Source organism: Talpa europaea (genome assembly GCF_964194135.1).
Source record: "Talpa europaea genome assembly, chromosome: 10".
NCBI classification, from domain to species: Eukaryota; Metazoa; Chordata; class Mammalia; order Eulipotyphla; family Talpidae; genus Talpa; species Talpa europaea.
The window spans coordinates 22,056,200-22,080,744 of record NC_140077.1 but is presented as its reverse complement, the minus strand read 5'-3'; the positions used below and the strand labels follow the sequence as shown (position 1 = coordinate 22,080,744).

General features: G+C 51.2%; 1 protein-coding gene across 1 annotated transcript; it reads right to left on the bottom strand.

Annotated features, from left to right (window-relative positions):
• Window positions 1–1,133: 1,133 nt before the first annotated feature.
• On the bottom strand, window positions 1,134–21,556 carry HPS1 (HPS1 biogenesis of lysosomal organelles complex 3 subunit 1; the record flags this gene model as incomplete). Its single annotated transcript, XM_084245874.1, is given in 19 exon segments — window positions 1,134–1,296; window positions 1,772–1,854; window positions 3,403–3,516; window positions 5,959–6,107; window position 6,110; window positions 7,030–7,090; window positions 7,167–7,301; window positions 7,843–7,904; window positions 8,829–9,008; window positions 9,093–9,260; window positions 10,209–10,264; window positions 12,382–12,448; window positions 12,521–12,619; window positions 13,236–13,338; window positions 13,833–13,993; window positions 16,178–16,286; window positions 17,369–17,511; window positions 17,686–17,823; window positions 21,440–21,556. Coding segments are annotated over 19 exon segments (2,109 nt in total).
• Window positions 21,557–24,545: the final 2,989 nt, after the last annotated feature.

The following is a 24,545-nucleotide window of genomic DNA, read 5'->3' as shown; positions in this document are numbered from 1 at the left end:
GACATACCACGTGACACAGCTGCTGCAGCTAAGGACAAGCATTAAGTGACAGAGTGGGTGTCCTAACCGAACAGCGCTGGGCTTCGAGATGCAGTTTTCCTCCTGTGGGCTCTATCTTCCACTCTGGATGCTTACTCTGTCCTTTGATCCTGAGGAGGCATCAAGCAGTCACCTTGGTGACATGTGGCCACTGCCCCTCCCGAGGACTCTAGCCTGAGACATGGTTCAGCTCCTTTTGTGTCCCTGCTCCCTCTAGCTGTTCTCTCAACTGGTGAGAAGTCTTTGTGTCAATTTCAGCTCAAGACTGAAGACCCGGAGGCCAGCTGGATGCCAGTTTCTCCCCATCCCACAGCGGATGCCCTCAGTCCCCAAGCACTAATGGTCACCCATGATGTCTGTTCTGGTTAGGAGCTTCTAGTTTGCAGGGGTGCAGGAGGCAGGGTCTAGGGCACACTGGGACCGCTGGGAACCCTCTTAAACCTCAGAGCCTGGGATCCACTGGATCCAGTGGCCCTTGTGAACTTGGGTCAGGAGCCGTGGGGAGGCCAGGACTCCGCAGGGGCTTACTGCAGCAAGAAGGTCCAGCAGCCCGGGTGTGTGTGCCAGGGAGAGACAATAAGCACAGCCAGCATTCAGTGAGCCCTCGCCATGTGTCCGCAGCCCTCACATCCTCCTTGCCAGGTAGGTGCTGTTGTTCTTAATGACAGGAAACGGGTTTGCAGTTTAGAAAACCTGCTCACTGGAATCCAAATCTAGGCGACAGCACATTTTATTTGGGGAGGGAAAAGGTTTGCGGGAGCTCTTGTTCCACTTTGAGAACAGCAGGCAGACCCCAGGGAATTCCTCCCTGTGTCCTGGGGACAACAGAGAGGCAGCTCTGAAAGGGGCTGACCTGACAGTACACTGTGTTAACAGGAGATCAAGGGAAGTCCTGACCTCGCTCTCCTCCAGAGGGAAGAACTGGGGTTGGCTCATTGCCAGTGCGGAGGCTGGTAGGTGGAGCTGGAGACCTGTCCCGACTTCACGTGGCCACCATGGATGGGAGGAGACTCTTGCTGTGGGGATACTCAGGCAGGGTGGTTCTGAAGAACCAGGGGCACAGACAATCTGTGCAGTGGGTGTAGGGTCCCATTCTAGATCAAAGGCACGCGGGAGGCCTCCCATAGGCGCTGGGCCAGCTCCCCGACCTGCTGCACTAGCACGTCTGTGGGGACAACAGACAGGTGGAGGGCCAGCAGCTCATGGCACTTCACGGCCTCGGCTGGGTGGCCCTTGCTGTAACAGCGCAGGAGCTTCCTAGAGGAACAAAAGGAGGACAGGATTCAGAAGTGGAGTCACGGCACACCTCCCAAAGCCAGGCCCTCACCGGACAGCGAGCAAGTGCTCGGTCACCTCACTAGGTGCTGGCACCTCATCAGTGAAGGCTTCCTTGTCCCTCTTAACCTAACCTCACAGGGCTCAGTCCTAGGCTGCCACGGCCCCTCCCTATGGGCTCTCACTCCAGGGGCAGGGAGCTGAGGGATGTGACAGTGCCAGCAGGAAGCTCTCCTGGGGCTCCGCAGACATCTGTTTGCAAAGCTGCCAAGAGCACCAGGAGCATGCCAACAGGAAGCTGGTCAGAAGCCCCAGGTGCTCTCCACTTGCTTCCTCTCACTGAACACGCGTGGGGCTGTGAGGAGCTCTGACAGAGGAGGGTGTTTAGCTTGGGGGGGCACTTTAGACCCTACATCTGTGCACCCACTGCTCCCAATAGCCTCTGACCCAGCATTACCTGTAGTAGTCCCTGCCCAGGATGCCAACGGGAACTGAGTCATCAGAAAGGACAGGAACCTCGATTATCTGGAGTTTATGCCCCTGAGGAAGGAGAAGGGGGTGGTGAACGGCAAGGTGGTGGGTGTGAGTGGGCAGAACATGAATCACACGCACCGGGTTCAAGACCTGGCTCAGGTGAGATTAGAAAAACGCATGGACCACGTAGTCCTACTTCAAACAACCAGTGCCCAATGGCGGCAGAGGTGACGTATACACAGGCCCCAATACATGGAGCTGGGTCAGTAATGGCCACGCGCTCAGGAGGGCTGCTGGGAGGGTGACTGGTGGCCAGAGCTGGGAGGTGGCGCGAAGACCAAAGCATTATTAAAAAGCCCAAGTCTCTGTTTTGAAAGCAGCAGGGAGTCCCAGGGCAGGAGGTGGAGAGGCAGGAATATCCACTGGGCTCCTACTGTGAGTCAGGTGGTCACGGGCTATAAATGCTCGTGGGAGCACCATGTGGCCACCTGCAGGTGAAGAGGGGGCTTGGCAGTGGCATGGGCGGGCACAGGGCAAGAGGCAGCCAGCCTGCCCAGCTGGTCTCTTCTTCAGCTACTGCCCTTGTGTGTGGTGGAGTGGGCAGCCAAGCACTGGAAGCCCGGGAAGCTAAAGAAAAGGTCACACACGTGCAGGAGTCTTCCGAGGGGTCACTGAGCAAGGGCGGGTGCCTATGGCCAGGAGCGCTGGGCCTGGGTCCTGGATTCCTTAGGACCATGTGGGCTTAGCTCTGGGGTTTGGTCTCCAGGGCAAAATGTCCCCACCTGTAAAATGGGGTCAGTGACCCCCCCCCGCAACTGGTGTACCCAGATTGTATGGACAGTCATGTGAGAGCAGTGGTGAGATCCCGGCAACTGCACTGCGCAGGGGGAGGGACTGGTTGTGGACTCGTGGTGTGGAGGGGGGCTCATTGCCCAGGGCAGAGGGAGGGCAGGGAGTGAATGGGGAAAAGACAGGGGAATGTAAGGGGTGGAAGGAATGAACTTAAGGAAGCTGGAATAACAACTGAATTCAGGTGATAAGTGAAGGGAAAAGAGAAAATTAGGAACGAGGAACAAGAGGGGGTGTGCCAGAGAGCAGAGAGACACACACGCCTATAGCCACAATCAAGTCTCACAACTGGCTTATGTGGTGGCAGCAGGGAGGTCCAGAGAAAGGGAGAGAGCCCAGCAGGCACGAGGCCCAGGCCAGGTCGACAGCCTCCCAGACTGGCTGGTTGCTTTGGGCCTCACTTTTTCTGCGTCTGCATGGGGATGACGTGCACCCCTCTTCCTAAGAGCAGCTGGTGATGCTGAGGAGCCACCAAGGAAACATGTGATGTGAGCACCGAGACACAGGACCATCTGCTCACTCATTATCTGGACACCGCCTTGAATGTGGCAGGAGTTTTTCAGATGGCTGAGTGCAGGGGGTCAGAGAGTCCATGTGAAAACAGGGCCTCTGAGTTCTGGGTCCCAAGCAGCTGTGCTTAACTGTCAGCTCCACCAGGGCTGGGAGAGGCAAGGAGATGGAGTGCACACAGTTCAGAAGAGAGGAGCCAGGGAGTAACAGAAGGGAAGTGCTGGGGATGGTGCAGGCCGGCCCAGGCATACCCACCAGCTCGTTCTCAAACCACAGGAAGTAGGAGCAGTAGAAGTCCCCGTCGCGGAAGAGCAGTGAGGTGTAGCCCTTCTGCAGGTACCTGCGCGCCAGCCAGATCAGAGACCAGACCTAGGGACAGGGGACACAGCTCATCAGAGGGGCTCCAGGCCACCCTGTCCCAGGGCAGGGTCACAGCACAGGTTCTCGCCTCTGGAAGGAAAGCATGGGGAGGGGCTGCGGGAAGTGCTCCTTGAAGGCAGTCCCTCCTGATCTCCTTCCTCAGTGCCAGGTATGGCCGTCACTCAGTGGAGGAGCTCAATAATAAATCCTTCTTGGAAGGATGTATGGACAGATGACCCCTTCGTAGTTACTGTGATGATACAGACATAAGCCAGTTTATATGACTTTAGTATACACACAAGACATAAAGCAGTAAATGGATCATGGTGGCCAGGAAAAAGCCAAGGACACTGCCAATCAACCCTCTAGGAGATGAGGGTGTGGTTGCTGGAACTTCTCCTGCTGTGGATGGCCACCCACAGACCAGGACGTCCCTGCGAGGCCAGAACCACTAACCAGAAAGGCACTGGAGGGCTGTGGTCGTGCCCATGCCCTGAGCCCGCATATCCTCTGCTCCAGGGGTGACATCCTGGAGATGTCACCCAGGATGATCCCCTCCCCAGTATTCTCTTGCCTACTTCAGGGGCTCCATATGAACTGCCTGGGGGAGGGTGGCAGGGTCTGCCTGGCTCCCTGGCTCCCAGGGCAGGAAAAGCACAAGACGAGCACTCGCACCAACCAGCTATGGAAGGCTCACGTGACTCTCTCTAAACCTGACCAGTGTAAGGTCTAATTAAATATGCAAACAAACACATGGATTTCCTGCATTTTTCAGGAGTGCAATTTGACAACATGTTATCAATAACCTTAAAAACATTCCTCCCATCTGACTTAGTAATTCCATTTCTGGGAATCCATATTGTGAAAACAATCAGAGATAGAGACAAAGATGTATGCACAAAGGTGTGCGCTGTGGAATTATTTATAATAGCAAAAGCCTAAAAACAATCTAAATGTTCAACATTGGGGAAATGGTGAAGTAAATTATGTTATGTTCACATGATGGAGTGCTGTGGAGCTGTTAAAAATCATGTTGATAAAGAATTAATGACACGAGGAAATGCATCAGATATAAAGGGAAGCGAAAATGTGGTAAGCACAAATGCAGATACAGAATGATCTCAACTACAAAAAACTGCACAGAAAAACAAACAATAAAAACAAATGTGCTCAGATCATCCAGCTATGTTGGGAGAGAGGGGCGAAGATGAAATGTGGGCAGTGCCAGGGAACGCTCAGTGACGTCTGTGTTCTGTGCCGTGTGCTGTGCTAACTATTTTACATGCATCAGCTCTTGCATTTGTCATGTTTATAACCATCCTGGGGCATCATTATCCTCTTTTTACAGACATATTATTATTATTATTATTACCCTCATTTATAGATGAGGAAAGTGAAACTAGATGAAATAACCCCCAGGACACACAGCTAGTGAGAGGCAGCGTCGAGCCTCCAACATTGGGCTCCGTCATCAATTTATTTAGCCATCCTGATACACTTGATTTAAACAAAATTCCCACACACACATACACACAAATAAACACATAGACTATATTGATATACTATATTACTATACTAACTAAAAACTTCAGTCTTGTGGGCCTTCCCTGGTGGCGCAGCGGTTGAGCGCTGGGCTGTGAAGCTGCCCACAGCCTCTGCAGCGCCAGTTCGTTCCCCGGCCACCGGTGAGGGTTCCACATGGCGCGCAGACCTCTCCTGCCGCCCACTGCTCCCCTCAGCAGTGTACTTTGGTCTTTCTGCCTGCTCTGCTCCCCGCTCTGGCGAATTCTCTCACTTTCCCGCGCTTCTGTGCTTCTGACTGTACCCACTGCTGGCATAAATAAATAAATAAATAAATAATACTAATTTCAGTCTTGTATAAATGTTACATGCTATAGTATATATATGCTATACATATTATAATAGATACATATCTATGTACAGTCTATAAATGCACATCTCTACCAGTATGTGAGTTAAGAGTCAGTTCATAAGAACAGAACTTCCAGAGAATGTTTCCTTGGTAGAAACCACCTAGTTTTAAATTCTGACACCCAAATTGATTAAACTTGAGTTTCTTCTTTCCTTTTTAATTAATTTAACAAACACTGATACGTATTTATGCCAGGCACGGTGTTAGGCCCGGCAGTGGTTACCTTTTTTTTTTTTTTTTTAAAGATTTATTTATTGATGCATACACGAGCTGGGGTACAGGCCAGAGATGCGGGGGTGAGAGGATTCACCAGAGACAGAATGGGGAGCAGAACAGGCAGATTGACTGAAATACATACACTGCTGAGAGGAGCAGTGGGTGAGACAGGAGAGGTCTGCTGCTCCATGTGGGTTGCTCCCTGGCTGGCCAGGGGATCGAACTTGTGCTGTAGAGGCTTACGGATTGCTTCATAGTGCTGTGCTTAACCCCTTGCGCCACCAGGGAGGCCCTGTGGTTACCTTGTTTTTGACAAAGGTGGCCAGAGGCCCCTTGCCCAGCTCCGAGGAGGTCCTTTCACTGCTGCTGAGGGAAGGGGCCACCATCTGGCCGGTCGTGCGGTCCACAAAGATGAAGTGTACCAAGCCTGGGAAGTCTTCGAGGTAGGTGAAGGCTGGAGTTAAGGTGAAGGGCAAGCCAGGAACCAGGGCGGGGACTAGTCTGCCCTCCCCTGGCTTCCAGCACAGCCCAGCAGTGGCGCCAGGGGCCTGGCCTGCCACTCCCCTCCCCACCGGCTCCCACTTCAGCCAGCTCTGTAAGGATCCCCTTTTCTCTGATCTTTTTACCTCCAGTACCTCCAACCCATAAAAATTCACAGATGCAAGTACAATGGACGCCTGACACCCACACATTTAACATGGGGGTCCTGGAGCCAACAGGAGCTTGGTAAGTCCACGTTCTATCATTTTCATGAGGGGTGAGTTTAGATCACTCACACGATGAGGCTGGAGTGAACAGAGCTACGAAGTTAAGGGACAGCCGAGCCCACTGCCTGCCCATGCACCTCGCCGTGACTGTTCATCTCTATACCGCACCGTGAGAGGGTCCCACGGAAGGTTCTCATTTAAGAGGGGGACAGACACCACAGAGGTATGGTGGCTGGTGGCTCTGTCCACTCTCCCGCCTGTGCACTGAACACAAAATCTCGGGAGGCCAGATCCTGACCAATGGGAGGTATTAATAAAGAAACAGCTACCTCATGTAAAGTTCCGGGGCCAGTCAGGATTGGAAAAAATTAGTGCTCCATAACAGAAGTGTCAAAGGAGCCTTAGACACGGTTTTTACACAGGGATAAGCCTGCACCTCCCCCGGAGGGGCTGGAAGCTCTTAGGCTTCATGAAATAGCCTTGGGCCACAGGGATTTCTGAAAATTTAGCCTGGAGCACGTCTACAGATGAGGCAACGGGACACTATCCCTATGCTTTTTCTTGAGAGACGAGGATCTGGGGCAGTGGAATATGCACTCTCCCTCCCCAGAGCTGCGGTGTAGAGGAGACCAGCAGACTCAGGGGCCGGGCATCAGGATATGACACCATGGTGATGTTCCTCCTACTCTTCACCAACAGAAAGTCCTTCCAGTCCATCAGCTTCTCTCTGCCAAGGAGGAAGGGTGCGGTGAGGTGCGCCCCTGCTCGCCCTCGGGGGACCGAGGGACCACGGCCGAACTTACTGCATGAGCATCTGGACCTGGTCCTGCAAGGGCTGCGGCAGCTGGGGGCCTCCCTGGCCTGGAGCCGTGACCAGGAAGCTGAGGCGGTAGACGGTGCAGAGCTGCCGCTTCACCTTCCTGCACACCTGGAGCAGCCTGGGCACCGGGAGGCAACAGTGTCACTGCGGGAAAGGGCCCTAGGAGAGGGTGTCGTCCCGAGGGCCGCCCCTGCTCCTGACCACACAGATGGCAGAGGCGGCACAATGTCGCCCTCATCCAGCTCGGGGTGGGGGACGGGGTTCCCTGGTTCCCCCAACCCCAGGCTACACATACTTGGGATGAAATCTTGCCAAGGACTCTGCTCCAACCTCATCGGTTATTTTACCAATAAATGAGAAGTGACTTCTCAAGGTCACAGGGAGTCAGTGCTGAGGCTGGGCAGGAATCCAGGCCTTTCTCCTGGCAGGTTTTACCTTCTTGGGCTTGGCGCTCCCCCTGGATCTCCACCTCTACCTCTCCTCTTCCCAGTCTCTCTCAGGACCGGCTGGCTGCGCTGGGCTCTCCCAGGACCCCCTCTGCACTCACCAGCACCTTCCATAGCATTTTCTCCCTCTTAGCCTGGAGGATACTTGGTCTCTTTGGGAAACAGACCCCCAGTCCCAGCAACTCCCCTTTGTCCTCAGAGCCCACCACTCACTCCCAGGAAGATCCTGGTTCACTTTTGGAGAAGGCCTTGGTCTTGAACTCCAGCCAGGTGCTCTGGAAGAAAAAAGGAGGACAGGTGACAGGTGGGCTCCCTAGCAATAATCCCACAACAAGGGCCCCAGAGACCCTTCAGACACAGGGCCCTGTGAGGGCCACATGCCCTCTGTGAGGGCATGCCAGCTCTCGGGGGCCAGCACTTCGGCTCAGCATGCATCTGCCTGTGCACTGCCAAAGCCGGACTCTCTGGCAGGGCCCCTGGCTCTCCACCATATCCCACTCGCTCAGCAGGCATAATTAAAGAGCAATTTTTATGTGTCACATACAGAGTGCACTGCCTAGCCAGGCGCAGACAGAGAAGCTAATGTTATTGTGGCAAGTGAGCATCTCGTGGGGATGTGGGGGAGGCACAGGCAGGGCCCTGGTGCTGAGGAGGGCCCAGCAGAGCTCCTTAATGGAGGAGACCTGCACTCTCAAAGGACTCACTGCAAGATGCCAAGATCTGTGTCTGTCTGGGTCTGGGGTTCAGCTACTTGCTCTGCCCTCTTCGGTCATTTTCAGACCAACACACGCTCCAGCCACAACTGAATCTCAGTTCCTCAAACAGACCCTTGTCCCACCAGTGGCTTAATCCCAGGTGACACACCCCTCCCAAGACAGGCTCCCGACTGTCTCCTCCTGAACTATCACCCTCCAAACCCCCACCCCCCACCCCAAGTCAGGCTCTGACTCACCAGCTGCATCATCTCGGCAAAGTCAAGATCTAAGCCTAGTTTCCTGGTCTAAAAAATGGGAATCATAATTCGTGTTCTGCCAAGTTCACTTAAAAATGTTCTGAAAATGTAAAGTGCTGCTGTAGGCGTCTGCTGTCATTTCAAAATGGGGGCACAGGATCACAAGCCTCTGGCAGAGCAGGGCCCAGAGCCCGTGGCCCTCCGCCTGTGAGCCCCTTTCTGGGAGTACCTGGGACCCAGTTCTCACCTGAATCTCTTGCCCGTTTCGATTCTTGACAAACTTGTCCATCCTCTGGCGCAGGTCCCCCATGAGCGGGTGGGACCGCAGGGAGCTCCCAGCCTCCTGCCCCTCCTTGAGCTTCTTCTCCAGGAGGGAAAACCCATCCAGCAGCTGGTACAGCATCAGGGCCAGGGGTGTGCTGGGGCACTAAAGGGGGAAGAGCAGGGAAGAGTCAGAGGGGCAGCCTACAGGGAAGGCATCCTGGCTGGGGCCTCCCGGGGGCTTGCCTACCTTGGTCAGGAGCACCATGTTGATGCCAGGCCACAAGGGCAGGCAGTACATGGTATGGGGTACCATAGGACAGTAGGTCTCCTTCACAATGGCATCCAGGAAGATGCGTCGGGGGCTGGAAGGTGCTGGGGAGCAAGGCATCAGCGTCTCGAGGGAGTCCTCGGCTACCTGTGGAGGGAGAGGAGCCAAGAGCAGAAGGGGGCTGGAGAGGAGTCGTCTGACCTCCTCCCTGTGTTGGATCCACCCATGGATGCTCAATCGCTATGCTCCCTGTGAACCATGAGGGATAAACCTTTTTAGCTCCAACAAACCCTAGTTCTGAACAACTGCGCTGCGGAGGCTGCCCTGGCAGGGCTGCGGCTGTGGGTCTCACTCAGCTGTTTCTTGGCCTTCCTGCCTGGAGTTCAGGGTAGGACTCAGCCTTACAGAGGGCCCGAGTCAGGGAGCAGAGGACTCAGAAATAGCTACAGAGGACCCCAGGACTGTGTCAGTAAGGACGTTACTCAGGTCCTAAGAAAACAACAACCAGATACAGAGGTCCTAGTTGTTCTGGGGATTTGGTAAAATAAACCATAGTATGTGTAAATTGGGAGCTTCCACCTGACAGCACTCCTGAGGAGAGCTCAGCAAATGGAAAATGCTTCATGGAAAAAAGCACAATGGAGGACATTAGGATTCAAATCTGGGGAAGGAAAATAACATGCATGCATATAAGCATATAAAATCAAAGGGAACACTAGAAGGAAACACTCAAAAAACTCAGCAGTTAACATTTGGGGGTGGGGCTGAGAGTGAATTTTCCCTTTTCCATACTTCTGTATTTCTCAATTTTTTCTACAAGGAATGTATTTACTTTCTCATTTAACATTAAAGACCACTGAGGGTGGTGGGGATTTCTCAGGAGTTGAGGCCCAGTGTCTGGGGGAGTGGGGAGGGCAAGGCACCCTTTACTAAACACTCCCTGCGCCCACCCCACCTCTGGATTGAGCTCTGTCCCTTGCCCCAGCCAGGCCAGGGTGGCAGAAGGCAGGCTGGGGCTGGCGGAGTTACCAGGAGGAGACACCTGCATCCCAGTGTTCACTGCAATGAACCCCCTTCTTCCCAGAAGAAACTCACTTGGACCTGGGGAGCATCACTGGGTGGGGTGCCCTCTTCTAGCCAGATGATGTTACCTGCAGGCATTGGGTAATAACGTAACATAAATAATGGGAACTGTTAAATAACATTTTATCTGTATGTCTGCAGGGGTGAAGCAGAGATGGCCCAGCCTAGCAGTTCACAGCACCTAGCAAGGCCAGGAAACTCAGTGTGGCCTGTGCCAGCATGCCCCTTTCATCTCAAGATTGGCTGGGCAGACATGCAGAGCAAACTGTGCTACCAGGGATAAAGCAACTGGGGCCTGGGAAAAAGAAACGCCCCCAGAGTTGGCAAATGCCAGAGGAAGCACTTGGCAACGGCGAGGGGGTCATAGCCTTTGGTTGCCTCAATTCCCTCCTTGATTCTGCCCTCTCTAGTCCTTCAGGCCTGGCTACAGTGATGCCTCTTCACTAGGAGGCAGTAGACACCAGTTACAGCTCCCCATTCATTTAGTTAATCAGCAAACCTTACTGAGCACCTACTACATGCTGCAAATTGAGCTAGACTCCCCTCCTAGCACAACTTACAAAATCCTACTGAACCCAGTCCATATTTGAAATATGATGTTTGTAATAATAGTGTTCCCTCTTATATTTCTTTTTTAATTTTTTTTTTTATAAAATAGCTGGGGTACAGGCCAGAGACATGAGAGAGTAAGAGGACTCACCAGAGACAGAGCAGGGAGCAGAACAGGCAGACGGACTGAAAGCACTGCTGAGGGGAACAACGGGAACGACAGGAGAGGTCTGCCTTGCCATGTGGGTATCTCCCTGGCCAGCACGGAATCAAACCCACGCTGCAGAGGCTGCGGACACCCTCACAGAGCCATGTGCCCAACCCGCTGCGCCACCAGGGAGGCCCCACCCTCTTATATTCCAACGCAAATAACTATAATTTATAATCATTTACTCAGGGGAAGTCTGTTCCTAGGTTTCAACTACCTGGTTTACAAATGGATGAAAGCAACTCAAGCCATTTGTAAGCTGTGAGTTGCATGCACTGAGGAATGACATTATTTACAGCTCTGAGGCATAAGAAGACAATCCCTGAGAGAAAGGGACCAGGAGGCAGGTGATGGATGGGGGAGGAGCAGCAAGAAGAAAGAGACAAACTTCAGCGGTCAGCCTAGAGTGGTGCATCTCAGTGTGTGCAGGCTCCGGGGGCTTAGAAAACTGGGGACAGCAATGGACACCAGCGCTGAAAACACGCAGCATACGCGAACTTAGGAACTCGTGCGCGATGTCTGGGGGTGCAGTCATCTAACCCAGTGGCTTCACGAGACCTTCTGAAAATCCTGATGCCCTGGCACAGCCCAGACAAGTCCACACTGCAAGCACAGGCCCGGCTTTGAGTTTTTAAAGATCCCCACATGAGCCCCCCTTGCAGCCAGGGGTAAAGCGATAATAGTGGTTCCCACTTGGATTCACCGGGGAAATTTCTAGAAGTATTCACGCAGGAGCCCCAGCCTGCAGACTACAGTTTAATGGGCCTGGCTGGTACGACCCAGGTAACTTAAGTGTGTAACCAGGATTGAGGACCGTTGATTTCAGGAAGCTAATACAGTAAACTCCTTTCAAAACCCAGTTCCTGGGAAGTTTCTTCTCCTGAAACCCAGGCCTTCTTTCTTCCACCAGATGAGGTGAGTCATCTTCTTCCCAAGAACTTCTGGGAGAAAAGTAGTGCCCCAGGGAAACATCAGTCTGGATTGGGGTTTTCTCTAAGCAAGCTGGTCTTTTTCTATTTTATTAATAACATTTTGAACACTTTTAGTTTCTTTTTATTGCTGGCCCATACACTTTGGAAAAACAGGTAAGGCACAAACTATAGACTGAACACTTACATTTTAAATCACTGTTCTTGAATTCAAATGATTCTTACTTAATTTTAATTACTCAGTTACTTATTAATTACAAAAAAAGAGAAGGCAGAGAATACACACATAAGAGATAGATTTCAAAATGAAATCAACCTGTCATGAGGTGCTTTAGGAATTGTTTGATTCTTAATGCAAGGATAGAGTGGGAGGGAGTAGGAGACTGAATCCTGTGCTCTAGGAACTTGGGGTCTGTGCCTTACTAGGTGTGAGGTTCCAATGAACCCCAGAGAGGTGCCCTAATTGACATCTGCCTCTTGTTCCTTTCTTGGGTCTTACCTGAACATTCCCCTGGGGAAGCAGCAGGCGTGAAGTACTCCTCAGGGAGGGAGACACTGTCTGTCTCCTGAGAGGATGAAGAGGGCTCGGCGCTATTGTCCCAGCAGGCCCTCCCTCTGGCCTTGGCTCCTGCACATACGGTCCCTGCAGAGCTCCTTCTGGTCGGGCCCCTGGAACAGGTGTTCCAGGCCTGCTGCACGGGGATGTTCTGGCTGCTCTGGGGCCTCCGCGGGGAAGCCTGCAACAGACACAAGTCAGAGACCTGTCTGGAGGCGGCGCTCGACCGGGCCTCAACCTCCAGCACGTGGTGGCACAGGCCTCAGAGCAGAGGGCAAGTGGGCCTGCCCCACAGCACAGCCCTGGGAGTGCTTCCTCGTTTTCAGAGTTGTTCCAATTCTAGGTGGTCCAGTCTTTTTCCAGAGCCACTGAAATTCCTGAAAATTCCAACACCAGCTTCCAAACCACCATCACCACCCCACTGATGATAAACCCTCAGCAAGAGTGGCAGCCAGCATTGAGTGTTCACACGCCCAGGCACTGCTGGAATTCCAGGTGAACTATCTCTTTTATTCCTCTTCACGGCCCTCATAGGGGCTGCTGTGGGCATCCCACAGCATAGACAAGGGGATGGAGACTCAGGGGGTCAAGTATTTGCCGGGCTTATATAACTAAACGGTGAAGCTGGGACTGATTTAAAAAATCTGCACTTTACATCCACTAAACACAGGCATTCTAGAATCCCCCTTACACCTGAAAGCAACAGGAAGAAAGTCATGCCCTGATCTGCCACAAGGAAACCACACTGCCCCAAGCAGCCCGCCCACCACCCTCCTGCTGCCCAGAGCTGCCCAGACCTGTGTGTCCTCGTCCTCTGGCACGCTCTGGCTGGGGTAGAGGTCCTGAACCAGGAGCACGAGGGTGAGGAGGTCAGCTGGGCGCAGGGCACTGGCGCTGTGGCTATGGAGGGGAGCGGAGGCCCATCAGCATGTGCCGGAGTGCCCAGCACCTGCAGGTGGCAGAGGACGGGCAGGTAGGCCAAGGGAGGGCAGAGCGCGGTCCCTGTCCTCAAAGAGCTTGTGAATATGCCAGCTGACTTCATTTTTTTAATTCAGGAAACAATGTAATACATTTTTGTCATGCATTTCTTGACTCAATTCTTTTTGCAGAAGGTTAAGGTATACATAAAATTAACTGACTCATCAATTTTTAAAATAAAACTTGGTTATGTTAGAAAAAGAAACTGCGGGTGGGAAAACCACCAGGGACCAGTAATAGCATATCAGGAAGTTCTAAATTCAGGAAGAAATAGTTCAGAGGAGGGAGTGAGCTGAGGGCATGAGAATGGTAAAATCTGAGTTTCGTGGAGGAGATGGGTCTTGAAGGTTTGCTGGCCTGCGAGGTGGAGGGAACGAGAGTGGGCGAGAGTGGGGGCCCAGGTGACCGCAGCTCACCTGGAGTAGAAGGCCAACAGCTTGGAGTGCACAAGCAAGAAGGCGTGCAGGACCTCCTCGCCAGCCCGCCTGGGGCTGGAGTTGATGACCGACACGACGTGCCGCTCCAGTGCCTCGATGCATAGCTCACAGAGCTGGGGGTGATGAAGCCGCTCTACAGCCTGGCCATGGTGGGCAGGGAGAAGAAGCCACGTTACCCACAACCTCTCCTGCTCTGGCTGGTGAGCACAAAGTCCAAACTGAACAAATACTACATGCCAGATACTTGGGAACAAGGATACCCAGGCTAGCACAGTCCCTGCCTTCCTGCGGCTTACAGTCTGGTCACTAGACTCCAGGCCATGTGATAGATATGCAAAGGAAGAGATAGAATCAGTGCTGAGTAGGAAATACATGGTACTGAACTAGAAAATAAAGCAGAGACCTATTTGGGTAAGGTGTTCAAAGAAAATGTCCTTGAAGAGGTGACCCTTAAACTGATACCTGAAGAATAAGAAAGTCTGCCAGAGAAAGAGGGACGATGAGACTGCTGCCAGTTAAGGACAGAGCATATGCAAAGGTCCTGAGGTGGGGAGAGTCTGGAGCACTGCTGTCCAACTGAAATACAAGGCAACCTTATACATAATGTAAGATTTTATAGGAACTACATTAAAAAAGTAAAATGGTAAAACTGAATTTTGATCATTTATTTTACCTAATATATTTAAAATATAATTTTAACACAATATAAAAGCATTATTAGTGGACTACTTGATATTCCCTTTTTTGTAGTAAGTCAACAAAATCCAGTGTCCAGCACAACATACTTTGGACTACTTTTTAGGTATTTAAAAGCTGAATGGCGGGGTGAGGGGGGCTAATGCATAACACATTGAATAGAACTAAACATAAAATACTGCTGAAATGAAAAGAAGCCCCAGGTGGCCAGTGTTGAGTGTGAGGACAAGAGAGGCATGAGATGAAGCTGGGGTTGGCAAGCCGACAGCATATCATATAGGCCTGGGGAGGTTGAAAGGAGTCTGGATTTTATCTTGATTGCATTAGATTACTTCCTACAAGAAGACTTTCCTGTTGCCCCAGAAAGAGTAACTACTCCATCCTTTGTGCCACTATGGATTTTGATAAGAAACCCAACATGGCAGCACCCAGGAAGTTTAACTGTATTTTTTAATGTATCTGTGTGGCTGATTTCCCCTCAAGGGCAGGGACCGTCTATAGTCATCTCTGTACTACTAGGTCTGGCGTACCTCAGCTCATGATGGATACTAAGCATTTACTGGAAGAGGGAGCAAGTGGGAGTGTGAAATGAAATCCTTCAGATCTATTTTCCAGTTCACTAATTCCCTTTTTAACTATACTGATACTATTTACCCATCCCTTGAGTTTCTCATTTTAACTATTATTTTTGCATTTCTAAAATATCTAGATGGTTTGTTTCAAATATGCCTGGTCATTTTTTTAGTCTTTTGTTACTTTTGTGTGTGTATTCTAGATTTTAAATCTTTAAATATTTATAGCTGTTTTATATTTTATACCTAACAATGCCAATATATCACTCCTTGGGATCTAGGTAGGTTGGTGACTGATTCCCCTGACTCATTCATGATGGCTTACTTTTTTGTGCATCTGACCTTAAATTGTGAGCTTCTATTCATTTGCTCTTCTTTCTCAAAAGCAGTGATTTTCAAACTGCAGTTCAAGACCAGTATAATCAACATCACCTAGAAACTTGTTAGAAATGCAAAATCTTGAGTCTCCAAATCTCTCTCTCCAAATGAAGGAGAAACTGAGGGTGAGGCCCAGACAGCTGCACCTACCCAGCCCTCCAGTGAGGCACACCCAAGCGTGAGAACCACAGATCTAGAGAGAACTCATGTGTGCCGATACAGGGCACCAGGAAGTGCTACTGACAACTGCCTCCCTGATGCCTCAGCTCCCTTGTGCTGCTGCTGTCCTGAGGCTTAGCTTCCTGCCTGGTGTGCTGCTATCATCATTTGTACTAAGGCAACTGTGCCTTTAGCTCCTCCTGCTTATTTGTCATTTTTTTCCATTCTAGTTTCAGTTTAACATGTTTTGGAGGAGAAGGTATAATCTTCAGAGATTCCCATAATTTATAATGTGTCCAAAAACTGCGTGAGACTGTTTTATCCAGGATCTATCTGTTTTATTGAGGGAGGCCCATCAGAATAGCCAACCTGCCATGTAACCAGAAAGCACAACTCTCTAAATGCATGAGTTTAAGGGTCTGTGCCCTTGCTTATTAGGGTCAATACATGACCTTAAAGCTGATGGCCCCTTTGACCTGGCACTTCCATGGCCCTTGGGCTCCCACACCCAGCAGTTACCTCCACAGCGAAACACTGTTCCTGCTCCTGCAGGTGGCTGTAGGTCCACAGCAGGCTCTGGAAGTGCTCCCACACCTGCACGCGCTGCTCCAGGTCTGGGGGCCGCAGCCTGGGTGGAAAGGGTGGAAGAAGCCATGACAAAGCTGGTCATCCCCAATGTCCAAGATCACTGTCAGAGCTGGGCAAATTCACGACACATGGCCAGAGCACACAGGGGCCAGGCTGGGCTGTGCCCCCCTGTGCAGAGAAGTGGAGTGGGGTGGGCACGGAGTCAGGATCCACGTGCCTGAGCAAACTGCTTCACTCTGAATGTCCCTCACACAGACCTATGACACGAAGCCAGCAAGAGGCCCAGGAAGGCACCTTGAGTTTCTACAGTCTGCTACAGGCCATGATGCTGGTTTTTCCTTACATCAGAGTCACATAAGGATTGCAGTCATCTTGAATGCTGACAAACTCAGCATCAGTAAATACAGTTTGTGTCTCAGGCACCCACTACCTGCAGCATCTGCCACTGAAACTGTGGCCTGACTGGGCCAGAATGATTTGTAAGATGACATTTGTTAACTAATGTGGAAAGTGTCCTAGATGTGTAAAATTTCTAAGGATTCACAGTTTCAAATCTTGCCACTCCCCAACCCATATCTGAGAGTCCAGAGTCCCCGCCATGAACTTCTCTCTTCTGGGTCCACCTTTCACCTCAGCGCTTCCCCCAGGGTTCCTCCCACCCAGATGTATGCTCTCACCACCATTCTCTTTCGTGGACTCTTTGTGGACCCAGAGTTAGGCTTGCAGGTCTGACCCCCTCAGAAAACGCTCACAAGGTTGTGTGTGTGCACTCAGGCGTCCATCTTTTCTGGAGGGAGACTCTGAAGTTTTGAGAAGCAGGGCAGGACCAGCTCAGACTAGGCTGGTAAGGACAGATGGAGAACTGGAAAGAGCACTCGACTGGGGGTCCAGAGCTCTGAATTCTAGGCTGGGCACTGCCACTACCAGCTGGATGGCCATGGGCAAGTTATTTAAATCCAGGGGGTTAGATGAGAGGCCAAGATTCTTTTGAGCTCTGCTCCTCAGACCCAGGGGCCCAGCCAGGGCAGGGTGTGGATGGCAGCTTCCCAGAGGCTGGGTGCTCACTGCTGGGGCTCCGGGGGGTCTAAGAAAGGACACAGAAAGACAGTGCCGAGGACTCACTCTTTTCGGATGAGATGGCTGTCTACCGTAACCAGCCCGAAGTGCACCTCGAACAGGTGCTTGAGCACACACAGCTTCCGGCGCAGGTCCCCCTCACTCTCTGTGTGGTCCCCATTGATGGCGATGAACAGGCATTCTCCGAACTGTGGGCGTGGCAGCCTGAGGTCAGGGATCACCTGCCCTGGCCCCTGGGGACAGCCAGGGGAGGCTCGGGTCCCAGGGGTTTTTGAGGAGTCTACAGTGCCACATAAGGGAGAGGCCTGTGGAATGGCCTCTGGAGTGGAGTGGGGAAGCCTGTGTCCTGGGGCTACACTCACCAGGTGAAGGGCATACAGGTAGTTATCGTTTTCTGTTGAGAAGCTCGTGTATGTGTCCGAGAGCTTCTCCAGCATGGTCATGGAGGAGATGATGACCGGGGCTAGGAGGGTGCTGATCTGGTCCTCCAGGGCGGGGAGCTGCCAGAGGAGACAGTAACACAGCTGAGAGTATGACAGACATTGGGGACAAAGGAGTGGACAAGATCCTCACTTTCAGGGTCTGCATCATTTGAGGCCAGCACGGGAGGGTGGGAAAAGTCATTTAGCCGATTGTGCCAGTCAGACTTCGAATCTAGAAGGAACTATAAGGCATTAGGCTACATTTCCATAGTATACAGAATGTTTGGGGCATTTAGTGGCCAGCTCTAAGGAAGGTGGCTACATGTTCCAAAGTTCATGCTCTCAGCTGCAATAAGCCTTCACCAGAGAATGAAACATAGTCAGAGGAGAGGACGAAGATACAGCAGAGATGGTCACTGCAGCCAAACCTACAGTAGCAACCACAGGGAAAAATGTAAACATCCAGTACCAGGGAAATCATTAAACAAACAACAGTACATCTAGATGATGGAAGAATGTAGTCACTTAAAATATCGGAGTGTTTCAATGACATGGAAAATTCCTCTGATGCCATGTAATGTTGGGGAAAAAAAACCAGTTGGGAATGCTCTGTATTTTAAAATGCAGCTAAAAATATTCCAGTCAACGCTGTTAAGGTCAGTACCTCTGGAGAGAGAGCTGGTGAGTGGCTCCTCCAGACCAGGTATCTGTTTCTGTACTTGTCCTGGTTCCACAATCTCTCCCCACACCCACGCGCTCTTCCCTCCAAAATAAGGAACAAAACAAAACCAAGAAGAAACTGGACAAATTTGTTGAAAATATGTGAATAAAAAGGGAATAACGACAGAGGAATGGACCCAACTCAAATTTTCAACACTGGAATGATAAGAAAGGAGGGAAAGGAGAGACATCTCCGAACTGATTTCAGGAGCCCCGAATGAATGATGGAGGAGGCCAGAAGCTGCACTGGGGAAATCTGCAGGGAACTGGGTTAAGACCTTGCCCTGAAAAGAGAACTAGGCAATCAGCCAGGGGCAACGTGCAGCATTAAAATACGAGTGCAGCATTAAAATACGTGCAGCATTAAAATACAGTCCTAGACCGGCTCAGATGGCGCCTCCTCTGGCCACTGTGAGGCCACCCCCACAGCGGCTCCCTGCACTCAGGGATTATTTGTTTGCTGCTGAGTTCACTGTATATTGTCCCTCTTGAGACTCTAAATTCCCTGAGTGCACGACGTGCTGCTGTGCTCCCTTCTCTACTCAGGGAGGCTGGCACACAGTAGGTCCTCATTCTCTGTTGAACGAATATCCCTCCACAAAGGCCAACATCTGCTGAATTATTCACATACCACAATCGTCTTGAACTGTCACAAGCAAGTTATATTAATAAGTCACTTAAAATTGAAGCTGTATATATATTTTAATATCTTTAAATTTAGCTTTTTCTACAGGTGTAGTAAGAATTTTTCTTGGTGGGGCACAAGAGGCTATCTGGTGTAGGTAGAGTGTAAGGGACATTGTCCTATTACTAGGTAGAATTATAAGGTGATATCATACCTTGGAAAGGCCTTTGATTTGATGTTCCTGTTTTTAGGAACTGCTCCCACGGAAATAATGAGACATGGGATAGGACATAGGATAGGATCAAGTACAAATGTTCCCTACATGGCCCTACTCTGTAGTTTTAGTAAACAAAAAGCAACACACATGCCCAGCATTACTGGGGAAATGGTTAAAGAAATGATGCTATATTTATTCATATATCCTAGAACATAATGCTGCCATTAAGATGTATGCTTTAGAAGCTATTCAACATACTGGAATAATGCTTTTGATGTAACGAAAAGAAAAAAATAGGAAATAAAACTGTATGTGTGGTATGACCCCAATTGTATATAAAAGATAAAGACCCAAAGACAGTATATTAAAGAGGTAGTAGCTCTGCATAGCTGAATTATGGGTCATTTAAAAGCTACTTCTCTGTATTTCCAAATTTCCTACAATTAATTCATGTTATTTATAGGATCAGGAAAAAAGTGCTGTATACATAGAAAGTAAAACTTTAAAGACTTTTTTACTCAACATTAGCCATCTAGGAACTGAAAAATCAGCTTGTCCCTTTGCCAGGTTCTCAATAAAAAGGAAGAGAAATACTATCAATTTGCTTCTTTATCTGACCTCGTTGAAATTATGATAGCTCAAGAACTGAGACACATACAAAATCCTTAATTTAAAAGTTATAGGTACTAACTGCCAAAAACAGTAAGTTTCTAGTTCAAAATAAAATAACTTTAATGTCCACGATCTCTCATACATTGTTTTATTCTTAAAGACCATGACAAGGATATCTGTGGTGCCGAGGTCACAGCCAGCTGAAACAAAGCTGGCTCAGCAGAGGACGAGGCCTGAGACAGCAGGAGGGGCAGGGAAAGGCTACCAGTGCACGCTGCTGCAGGAATGCAAGGACCCCCTCTACAGCATCCCCAACATGATATTTAATCCAAAATTAATCTGGAAAGGGTTTTTGGAACAAATTACTCCTTTAAAATGTAGACTAGGAGCTGTGTAAGTGAAAATGACAACTCTCTGAGTTGTAATATTAAAGTGTTAAACTGATATCCACATGCAAGAGAAAAAAAGTGTTTTAATCTATACTTGACACCATATACAAAATATTCTAAATGGATCACTTGACCTGATGTAAAAACCTGTATCTAGAAAATGTTCAGAAGCTAATACAGGGAAAACTTTGTGATCTTCAGTTGGGCAAAGAATTTGTAGCCATGACCCCAAAAGCATCATCCATAAAAGCAAAAAATAAATAAACTGGAGTTGTCAAAGTTAAAAAACTGCTTTTTGCAAGATACTGTTAAGAGGATGCAATAATAAGAACAGAAAGAAAGGAAGGAACCTGCAAAACAGAAATCTACTAAAGTGCCTGCATCCAATTATATAAAGAAACTCGAAACTTCTTTGTCACTCTTATACCTTTTTAAATGAAATGTCTGTTTAAGTCTTTTGCCCATTTTTTACTGGTGTGATTGATTATATTATTATTTGGGGGCATTTACAGCAAGTCAATTACACTTAGTCTGTTTTAAAAATTAACATTAGGGCCCCCCCGGTGGCGCAGTGGTTGAGCGCTGGGTTGCGAAGCTGCCCGCAGCCTCTGCGGCGCCGGTTCGATCCCCGGCTGCTCCCCGGCCACCGGAGGAGGGTCCCACATGGCGCGCAGACCTCTCCTGCCGCCCGCTGCTCCCCTCAGCAGTGTACTTCGGTCCTTCTGCCTGCTCTGCTCCCCGCTCTGGCTCTGGAGAATTCTCTCACCCTCCCGTGCTTCTGACTGTACCCAGTGCTTGTATAAATAAATAAATAAATCTTTAAAAAAAAATAAAATAAAAAAATAAAAATTAACATTAAACTTATGCTAAAATTTTTAAGGTCAAGAACCCAACGACACCTGACACTGGGTTGCTCTGCTGTGTGATCAAAATTCTACTTCCCCCTCCCGCCCTCCTTTAGGCCAGCGAGCCCTACTGGGGTGGGGTAAGGTCACTGCATCAAGGAGAATGCCCAGAGGGTGTCAGGGACACTGACCACCCCCATGTTAACTCCTCAGGCTGGACCAGGAGGGGAGAAAACAGGGGTTCCTGCTTCCTGGCTCCCTGTCCATCCCTCCTCCCTGCACTCACCTTTTCTCCCACATTCTCTGTTGGGCTAAACTTTAGTCGCAGACTCTCTTCAAACTCCTTGTCTGTCCAGTAGAAGAGGACCTCCGCACTCTCCGTGGCCACCAAGACGCACTTCATCTGCTGGGAGAAGCAAGATCAAGGTCACCTCCCAGCCCCCAAACCCATAGGCTCAGCCTGAGAAACGCCCAGGATCTCATGCCGCAGACACCTATGGAGCTTTCACTGCGTGCCAGGATCCTCCACCAGGGTCTTCCTGATGTAGTTTCCTTGAGGCCTCATAACAACCGGATAAAGCAGGGGTCTTCAGTTACTCCCATTTACAGAGTAGGACACTGGGCTCTAAACCCAGGCCTGTCTGATGATGATACTGGAGTGTCTGATGCCAATACTGGGGTTCTGCCCCATGTTATCCCATCCTTCCCCCCAGCATCAAGTCCAGAAGGAAGGATCCAGTTCTTGGTCTGGACATGCTCGTCAGCTGCACAGTCAGGCTCCCGGCAGACAGTCAGTGTCACATCTGGAATGGGGAGCCGCTAGCGGCCCCTGCTCTGGGCAGCCTCGAGAGGTCTTTCTTCTCAAGTCAAGCACAATTTCAAAGCCCATGAGGAGTTGATTCAGCATCACAGAACTCTCACTCAAGTTCCTCCTTGTCTGAGAACAGGCTGCTGACTGTCTGCGACTCTTTCCCACATCTACGTGCCGCTGTTGCCGCCACTGGTGTCTTGGGCCTGCTATGCCCAAGACACCTACCTGCTATGCCACACATATTCATGCTGGATTATGCAAAATATGATTTCTTATTCACAACTGGTAGTCTGTGCCTGGCCCCTGGGATACAGCAAGCCACTAATCCCCTCAGCCCTCAGGTAAGGGCTGTCTGACCAGCCTGGTGATGCCGGAGCCCTGGGACCAGCTGAATTAGGAAATCAAAAGTGTAAGCAGCAGGGGTTTAAGGTCCTCTCCTGTCCCTCCATGTGCCACACAGATAGGGTCCTGCCGTCTGTGAGCTGGACATGACGGGGACTCTGCTATGACTCGTGAGTGGGTGTCCAGTTCCCTCCATGGGATCAAGGCATCTCGAGGGCCTGGACGCAGTCACTCCTCAGGGCTCCCTATGTGACCAGCTTGTTAGTCGAGATAGAGCTTAGAGATTTAACAGGCCTAATGACCAGCCTGGAAGCAAGGGAGGACAGAGAACAGGCACAATGACATCAGGGTGTAGGGCTGGGCAGAGAGAGAGGGCGAGAGGGCTCTTCAGAGCTTGGGAGAGCTCTGTCCACTGCCTGCCTCCCACCACTTCAGAGTGGTGCTGCCTGCCTCCCTCGGCCCCCCGCAGGCAGGATCGTCTACCTTGGCAAGGATCACAGCGGGGCTTCCAGACAGAGAGAGGTTCAGAAAGGGCTGCAGTAGACAGTCTCGGTGACCAACTCATCGGAAAGCAGCTTAACATCCTGGTTTCTGCAAATGATTAAAACAGAGAGGTTGTGAGCACAGGCAGAGGCTCTTGTCCTGAATACTGCTGGTTCCTGCAAGTGGACAGGCTGGGGATGACCAAGCGGGCCAAGGTCTCTGCTCAGAGCACACTTCCCATAGACACGACCTGCCGAGAGTCCTCTATCCCACCCATCCCTCTGGACATGGGGCTCACAAACATTCATTCCTTCCAACATTTTCCTTTCACTGTGGGTGACTCAGAGCCACAGTGTGGTCAGCAAATTCTCCTGGCAACCCCAGGAGAATGTGAGGGGCTGTATGTGGGGAGACAGCACGGTACCCCTGGATGAGAAGCAGCCCCAGTGAGAGGAGAGGGGGTATCCTGGGAAGAGGCAATGAACAGCAGTAAAGCAAGCCCAAAAGGCTGTGGAGATCTGGCTCTAGCTTTGGCCTTCGGGGAAGAGATCTCTGTTCCACCTTCCTGCAGCCACCAGGGAGAGTCTCAGTCACTAGGAAGCATCCTCCTAGCAAGCTCCGCTTTCTTACATAGTGGTGCTAGGGAGTTACTATCACTCAGCGTCCTGTCTTCAAGCAAGAGGACAAACTAAACTCGTTCCAGAATCACTCATATTTTGATGATTAAGGGCAAGGTCAATACACAGCTTTAGCTGAATTAGGAAAGCAAAAATGTAAGCGAGTGGGAGGCAAGTGGGGTGGGTAGGGTCCCAGCATCTAGCACTGATGATCACTACATGGCGGCTTCAAGGCCACAGTCCCAGGAAAATGCTTTTTACTGGAGCTCAGGTTCTACTTTTTATATTCCAAATACCTATTGAAAAGCGAACCTGCCTTAGTATCATTTCTGATGTCCCCACGCCTTCACCCTGCTGTAAGAGGGAACCCGGGACTCCCGTGGAGCTGCAGATGGGGCCACCTGGGGGCCCCCCATGCGCCCATTTTCACCTCTTTCCGAGGAAAGGATGCCAGCACCACCATGTCAGCAAGGAGGCTCCCCGTGGCTGCCGCTCCTCCCAGCAGCTCGGTCTTGGGGGCCCACCCCCTTGGAGCCTTGGCCTTGTCGCTGCTGGGCCCGAGGACCCTGGGGTGGGAGTCCCACAGCGCGAGAGAGCAGTTCACGCTGCGGGGCTCCCCCCGGCCCCCAACCTTCCAGTTTGCGCCGCCCGCAAGAGTTTATGCTGTTTCACCCCCCAGGCACCCCAACCTCACAGCTGCCCCAGGCGGAGGGCACCCGCCCTCCTCCGTGGAAGCAGAGGCTTCGGCCGCGAGAGGTGCAGCGGCGGGTGCGGCCCAGGTCGGGGAGGCACTTCCGGGAGGGCCCGCGGGGTCCCCCAGGCAGCCCCGCCCCCACCGAGGGGGCCGCCCGGCGATGCGCCGACCGTCGGGGAGACCCACGTACCCGCAGCCGCACAACACGCCCCGCCGGCCCGGCCCAGCAGCGCGCTTCCGGGTGCACCACGCGACCACCCACGTGACCGCCCGCGCCCGGGGAGCCCGGCGCCCGCCCTCCCGCCCCGCAGGTTCGAGCCCCGCCCCTGGCGGCCGCCGCGGCTGCGAGCAGCGTTCTGACCCTGCGAGCTCTGACCCCAGCCGTCGGGTGGCCGCCCCCCGCGTGTCTACCCAGAGGGCAGGAGACCCACAGGGTTGGGGCCTC